The following is a 7,507-nucleotide window of genomic DNA, read 5'->3' as shown; positions in this document are numbered from 1 at the left end:
ACACAGAATGGTCTGTGCAGTGCTGCTTCAGTCAAACACCTTTTGTGTTTTATTAGGAGACGCACAACAGTTCTTCTGTGGCTTTATAGGTCATATTTTCACGTACACAATTTAGCAAAATCAGACACTATTGTGTCTAATATATACCACAATATTAACCTCTTATTATTGAATTGTTGTAAATAAATATCACATTTGCAACTGGTCAACGCTAAAAAAATGATGGGAAATCACTTCATGTAGCCCCAAGAGTGATTACTGATAAACTGTCTGGAATAAAAGACACTGACTTTCAAAGCTGCTACATAGTAACGACTTTCTACTTCGAGGACCCTGATAGAAATGTAGTGGAGTGAAAAGTACAATATTTGTCGTTCAAATGTAGTGAAGTTAAAGTCATAAGTTTCCAGAAAAAATAATACTCAAGCAAAGTACAGATACTCAAAAAGTGTACTTAAGTACAATACTCAAGTAAATGTACTTAGTTACTGTCCGCCTCTGATCTCGTCCAAATATTGTCCTATCCTAACAAAGCATACATAAATGGAAAGCTTATTTATTCAGCTTTCAGAAGATGTATAAAAATTGATTCTTATGACTGATTTTGTGATCCAGGGTCACATATTCGTTATTTTGAAAAAGTCAATTTGAAAGTCACTAATGATAAGCATCAGTGGTCGAGCTCAGCTGCCAGTATGAATATACAGTATACGGTATAACGCCTCCTGGGAGTGTTGAATGAGGGAGCCACCAGCAGTGCGTCGCTCTATCAGTTATTACGGTAATGGTACTGATGAGGGATGAGTCAGGCTATATGATGCTCATGATACTGCCATTTCATCAGCACATTTTCACAAACATCTCTTTATCCCTAATCACGAGATTGACAATATGAATTTACCAAGAATTTATGGGCATTCTGAAACTAACGGGTCTTAATGCAAACGCCCCAGTCGATTATGTTAATTCGTTTGGTCAGTCAGTGCATATTCAAAGCGGAACTAGTTGCACATTTATCCTCAAAAACATTCGGGTGTGCTCGGATGCCTTGCCTGGGAACGCCACGGTATTACACGCTTTCTGACTGAAAGACAGCGAAGAATATGGGGCTTGCCATCCTCAGACACTGAGAAGCATTACCAAGGTAATAATTACTCGAAATATACAATAATATGTGTTCATAGAGCGATTTCTTTACGCAAGTGCGATGCTCGACTCATAGGCCTGCAAGCATCTACTATGCTTTGGCTAACTTAGCTTTAGAAAATCGTAAATCTAGAGATGCTAAGTTGATATCAAATTCATTATCGTTTGGATACTATAGAGGTCGTGTTAAACAGTTTAGGAAATCATATCAATTATATTACATTTTAACATAACAAATTCAGGTCTGATACAAGCTCTGAGATTCACATGGGCCTACTCAAAAAGACACATTTTTGTCAATTTGATCACAGTTATAACAATTTTCAACATCATTCCAATGTATAAATGTATAATTTGTACTGCAATACAAATTAAGGGTCTCGCATCATACATGGATTAAGGTAATTAACACCTATTTGAATGATAGTCGTCCATTTAAAGAACGAGGCTCAGTTGAGTCTATTCCAATTCTACATGATCTGATCCTTAAAAATAACTTTCATAATAATAATAATAATAATAATAATGTATTTTAGTTGAATAATAGCCTATACAAAAATGAAAATTCAAGGATAAGTAAATGTGTACATAATGTGTTTTTTTTAAACTATTCAACTATTTACTCAGAAAACATGTATTACTGTGTAATCTAATAACAAAACACTGTTATTCATTGACAGATCATATAAGATATGGAAGCTATATGGCTGTACCAGTTCCGGCTGATTGTCATTGGCGACTCGACGGTGGGGAAGTCTTGTTTGATCAGACGCTTCACAGAAGGACGTTTTGCACAGGTGTCTGATCCTACTGTCGGCGTAGACTTCTTCTCCCGTCTGGTAGAGATTGAACCAGGCAAACGCATCAAGCTTCAGATCTGGGACACGGCAGGCCAAGAAAGATTCAGGTACATCTAGTGGCATTTGATGACATTTACATGTAGCTATCACAGCTACGTGCATTCTCTAACTGTAATTCTAAGCAATTCATAATAGGAGATCTGTGGCTTTTAGTCTATGATTGTTAGCTTTGAGGCTTTCTGTATGCGAGCGTACACCTAAACTTTGGCAAAATTCTTTTTTTTGGCAGATCAATGCATTTCAAATGTATAGTCTTTCTCTTTCAGGAAAACAAGCCAAAACATTGATGCCTCATCCTGCACTACACAGATTTTTTGACCAATCAAATGCTCTCTAAAATGAGGACATCCCTCCCCTGCTGCTACTTAAGCTAACTAAACACTATTGGCACACATTAACACAGCTGCTTAATGACTTCATCGTGCTTAAGAAGGAAGATACATTTATGATTTTGTTTTTTTATTTAAAAACCCCCAAATGTTGGAATGGCCTTACATGTTAGTTTTTAATAAGCAAGTTTCATTGATTTGATTTCAACATTTCCTTATAAGAGGACAATACATGCAATCTTAGACATTAAACACAAATAAAACATTTTAGTACATTGACAGAAGAAACATTACTGTGCACGTATTACACAAAAAAATTGCTGTAGAAACAGTTTTCACTCAGAAATTTCTAGTAAATTTCACAAATAATAACAAAGAAATGGTGAATAACACACTGAATTAAACATGAAATCAGTTTTAAAGTAGAATATCTTAAATTGTATTATCTTGTAAAATGCACTCTGATAATCTTTGTTTTTCTGCTTTCTTTTTAGAATTTACTCAGTTAAGTATTTTGTCTTAGTACCAAATCCATATGTAAGCTTATGCGTCTTATTACACATTATTGTAACTATATACACAAAGACTTTGACATTTTCCTCCCATGCAATCTTGTTCCCAATCTGGATATTTGTAGACTTCAAACTTTCAATAGGCCTACTTTTCTTTTCTTAAACCTAATTTTTCAATAGAATTTCCTATTAGAATTTTAAAACTTCCTATTCTAGATCTGGTCCCAGTGGAAGATTATAAAGATATATTTTATACTAAATAATAAATTAAAAACATGCCAGTGATAGAAGAAGTGTGTCATTGTACATATGAATTGCATTAAATAAATTAAAAGATGGGACAGAAAAAATTTGCATCATAGTAGTCTCTACATCACATAGATTTCATAAACTATTTCAACCCGCTCACTAAATTCCTGGATTTCAGGCTGTGATCATTTTCTGCTTGTAGCTTTCTTATAGGCTATTAGCATAAATTCCCATCAAGTATTTGCATGCTCGTTTAATGTAATTGAATACAAATTAAGTCATCCTTTTGAATATAAAATACCGCTCATCCACAGCCGTTAATTTATATGATGTAACATGCAACGTGTTCAACCACCTGTCTGATATCGTCTGCTCTTCTCTGTATGTGATCTAGATCTATCACAAGGGCTTATTATCGTAATTCAGTGGGTGGCCTTTTGCTTTTCGACATCACCAACCGCCGCTCTTTCCAGAATGTCCACGAGTGGCTGGAGGAAGCGCGCAGTCACGTGCAGCGGCACAGCATTGTCTTCATACTGGTGGGCCACAAGTGTGACCTGGAGCAGCAGCGGCAGGTGAGCCAGCAGGAGGCCGAGAAACTGGCAGCCGCTTACGGCATGCGCTACGTGGAGACCTCGGCGCGCGACGCCATAAACGTAGAGAGGGCCTTCACGGAGCTTACGCGCGATATCTACGACCTAGTCAAAAGTGGTGAGATCACCATCCAGGAGGGCTGGGAGGGTGTTAAGAGCGGTTTCGTGCCCAACGTGGTGCACTCATCCGAGGAGGTGACCAAGAGCGACCGCCGCTGCCTCTGTTGATCAAGTGACTTCTGTATCATGCTCCTTCACTGCAAAACCAGTGCTGTCGTTCTCCCTTAGCTTGACAACCCACAAATACTCTCGTCCCCTCGATCAATGTTTCCTGCTTTCATAGTTACTTCGAATAAAGTTCCTATTCTCTTTAAAGCCAATACAAATAATGACCTAAATGTGACCCTGGACCACAAACTCAGTCACAAGGGTCCATTTTTTTTAAATTTAGATTTATACATCAACAATAAATAAGCTTTCCATTGATGTATGCTTTGTTAGGATAGGACAATATTTGGACAAGATACAACTATTTGAATATCTGAGGGTGCAAAAAAAATCTAAATATTGAGAAAATTGCCTTTAAAGTTGTCCAAATGAAGTTCTTAGCAATGCATATTACTAATCAAAAATTACATTTTGATATATTTACGGTAGGAAATTTACAAAATATTTTCATGGGACATGATCTTTAGTTAATGTCCTATTGATTTTTGGCATAAAAGAAAAATCAACCATTTTGACCCATAAAATGTATTGTTGGATATTGCTACAAATATATACCTGTGCTACTTATGACTGGTTTTGTGCTCCATGGTCACAAATATCAGCAAATGTGAATTTCCTGGAGCTTTGGCAAGTCTTCTCGGTCAATCTGGCAGGATGGAACCTAGAGAACTGAGTTGTGGGAACTGTTTAAGGGAAAACAATGCAGAAACACTGATCCTTTGGAGCAAAGACTGATCTGAAGTTTAAACCAAAAGTTCACCTAGAAATTATGGATCATTTGAGAGCATGTACAGGAGGACCACACCAATCCAAATAGCCCCTAATGTGTTCACTTAGGATGCTCATTAACAATAATTTTCTGTAATTTCTTTTTGAATTAAATTTCTAGTTTTATTCAGCAAGGATGCATTCAATTGGTCAAAGGTGACAGTAAAACCTTCAATATTATTACAGAAGTTCAAATATATGCGGTTCTTTCAACTTTCTATTCATCAAAGAATCCTGAGGGAAAAAAAATCAATGTATCATGGTTTCCTCAATGATATTAAGCAGCACAACTGTTTTTACCACCGATAATTTTAAGAAATGTTTCTTGGGCATCAAATCAACAAATTAGAATGATTTCTAAAGCACCACGAGATACTGAAGAATGGAGTAATGACTATGCTCTTACAGGAATAAATTACATTTTAAAATATATTATAATAGAACGCATTCATCTGTACACAATATTGTAATTTGTACTGTATTTTTGATCAAATAAATGCAGCCTTGGTGATAATAATACACTTCATTCGATACATAAAAAATCTTACCAAACCCAATGTTTTGAATGTTGATTATTTATATGCTGGGACCTCTGATTGAATAATTCAACAGTAGGGGGGGGACTTCTGTTCCTTACGGTCAAGCCTCATCACCTGATGAGGAGATGATGACGAATTTCGTCATCGATTTTTGGTTATACCAATAATAGGGAATATGAAAAGTCAGGTTTTCCTTCAGGATGCACCCTCATGATTGTTAAATGATCTGATACATACTAAATAAAATGCATTTTAAATCACTACATGCAAATCTCAGATATCATAAACCTTACAAAAAACACTCAATTATGGGGAGCCGCATTTGAGTTTCCCACCTTTTTCCTCATTCAAAATGGTCATGATATCACTAAAGACACTTTACCAACATACTTGTCTATAAAGCACTGTTAAACCATGTCCCTGATTTTTCTGGTTTGGTTCTTATTAATAAAAGTTCACTCTTTCATAACTGAGGTTAGTAGCTGCTGAGATGTACATTTTTGACTTGCAGACTAATACAATGTCATTTAGCTGACCGAAATGACTATTAACTGTGTATTTATTGATCTTGTGTGAGAGAGGAGATGAACGATCAATAAAATGTGTGACACAAAAGATTTTGTGTCTAAAAATGATTTCCTTCTCATATATTTTGCACAACAAACCGCCTCTGTTTTGCGAAACATTTTATTTAAAAAAAAGAAAAGCATGAACAGAATTTTTATAATACAGCTCATTTTCTTTGTACATGGCATGAATATTTACAGTTTAAAAAAACCCAAAGACAAAAATATCTATAGTGATAAACACATGTAACACTACAAGTGTATCTCAAAGGCATATGACTTGGATGACCAATCATCTTTGAGGTACATTTGAAACAGCAGGCACTGATCTACAGGAGACACACGTCTCCAAACAGAATCAAAACTTTGTAATGCCTAGGGATCAGACAACAATGCGTCACCAGACACGTTTACATGCTAAACTTTACATTTCTGGAACATGTAAACAAAGCCATTTTTAGCTGATTGTGAAACACAAACATAACAGAGACAAAAATGAGCTTCTAATAATGAAGTCTATGTTAATATATTAAAGACAAAATGGGTTAAAAAATAATAGTGGTTTTAAACAACTTCTACTCTATTCTGTCGCACAGACAAGCCTCCGTTGCTCTCCGATTATCGGCTGAATAGGAGCTGAATTTCAGCATCCTGAAGGGCTTAAATATTCATACCATAAAATATCAAAAAGGTATGATGAGAGCACAGGATAAGTTTGATTGAGCAACAGTAAACTAGTATTCCACTACATTACAAATTCTTTACAATAAAGGTACATGAGCTCAATGGAAAGTAAAAAACAAAAAAGTCAAAAATAGTGACACTTTTTTTTTCTCAAGTATCTACACCTTCAGAAATGAAAGAAAGGCTGTTGAAAGCCCGTTTCTTTAGGTCTTCCGTCTTCAGGCAAGTTTAGGTTTTACCCTTGACCTGAGAGTTAGTTATTACAGTAAGTTAGCACAGTAACCAGCATTACAAATTCTTTACAATAAAGGTACATGAGCTCAATGGAAAGTAAAAAACAAAAAAGTCAAAAATAGTGACACTTTTTTTTCTCAAGTATCTACACCTTCAGAAATGAAAGAAAGGCTGTTGAAAGCCTGTTTCTTTAGGTCTTCCGTCTTCAGGCAAGTTTAGGTTTTACCCTTGACCTGAGAGTTAGTTATTACAGTAAGTTACCACAGTAACCATAGTTTCTGCTCAAAGATTACAGTTAATACTGTTACAAATGAAAGATTATTATGGGGTATTTCCTTCAAACAATATAAGTAGCTTTCAGAATCCTTCAAGTCAGTGGTGGTTACTATCAAATTAGCAGTTGGTACAGATAACCGTAGATACACTACCGTTCAAAAGTAAATACTTTGATAGAAGACTCTTATGATCATCAAGGCTGCATTTATTTGCTCAAAAAACAGTAAAATCATGAAATAATATTACAACTCTAAATAACCTTTTTCTATTTTAAAATGCAGCCTTTTAATAAGTTTCATATAACTTTATAATTATTTGATAATTGATAGTTTCATATAACTTTATAATATGAATTTTTTATAATTCATTTTATTATAATAAACATTTTTCAAGATTCTTTGATGGCAATTATTTGGAATAGTATTATACATGTCTTTACTGCCAACTTTTCAATTTAAGGCATCCTTCCAGAATAAGAGTATTCAATTCTTAAAAAAAATAATAAATAAATCTTTTGAACGGT

The 7,507-nt window shown here is 35.0% G+C and overlaps 1 protein-coding gene and 1 long non-coding RNA gene across 2 annotated transcripts; one reads left to right on the top strand and one right to left on the bottom strand.

Moving 5' to 3' along the window:
• Window positions 1-825: 825 nt before the first annotated feature.
• On the top strand, window positions 826-4,131 carry LOC107590040 (ras-related protein Rab-39B). Its single transcript, XM_016278639.1, has 3 exons — window positions 826-1,144; window positions 1,827-2,053; window positions 3,491-4,131. The coding sequence occupies exons 2-3, from the start codon at window positions 1,839-1,841 to the stop codon at window positions 3,915-3,917; spliced, it is 642 nt and encodes a 213-aa protein (XP_016134125.1). The 5' UTR covers window positions 826-1,144; window positions 1,827-1,838; the 3' UTR covers window positions 3,918-4,131.
• Window positions 4,132-5,895: 1,764 nt separating this feature from the next.
• On the bottom strand, window positions 5,896-7,294 carry LOC107590120 (uncharacterized). Its single transcript, XR_001609744.1, has 2 exons — window positions 6,942-7,294; window positions 5,896-6,720 (listed from the first exon to the last, which is right to left on the bottom strand). It is a non-coding gene; the product is annotated as an uncharacterized lncRNA (long non-coding RNA).
• Window positions 7,295-7,507: the final 213 nt, after the last annotated feature.

Source organism: Sinocyclocheilus grahami, unplaced genomic scaffold (genome assembly GCF_001515645.1).
Source record: "Sinocyclocheilus grahami isolate Dianchi unplaced genomic scaffold, SAMN03320097.WGS_v1.1 scaffold124.1, whole genome shotgun sequence".
Taxonomy (NCBI): Eukaryota; Metazoa; Chordata; class Actinopteri; order Cypriniformes; family Cyprinidae; genus Sinocyclocheilus; species Sinocyclocheilus grahami.
The sequence above is the reverse complement of the archived record's forward strand: the minus strand, read 5'-3'. Positions and strand labels throughout refer to the sequence as shown.

What these genes read in the sequence shown, in the direction of transcription:
- LOC107590040 (XM_016278639.1), top strand. Translation starts at nt 1,839, where the DNA reads ATGGAAGCTATATGGCTGTACCAGTTCCGGCTGATTGTCATTGGCGAC. An exon ending in GCAGGCCAAGAAAGATTCAG is followed by an intron (nt 2,054 to 3,490) that starts GTACATCTAGTG and finishes TATGTGATCTAG; the next exon opens with ATCTATCACAAGGGCTTATT.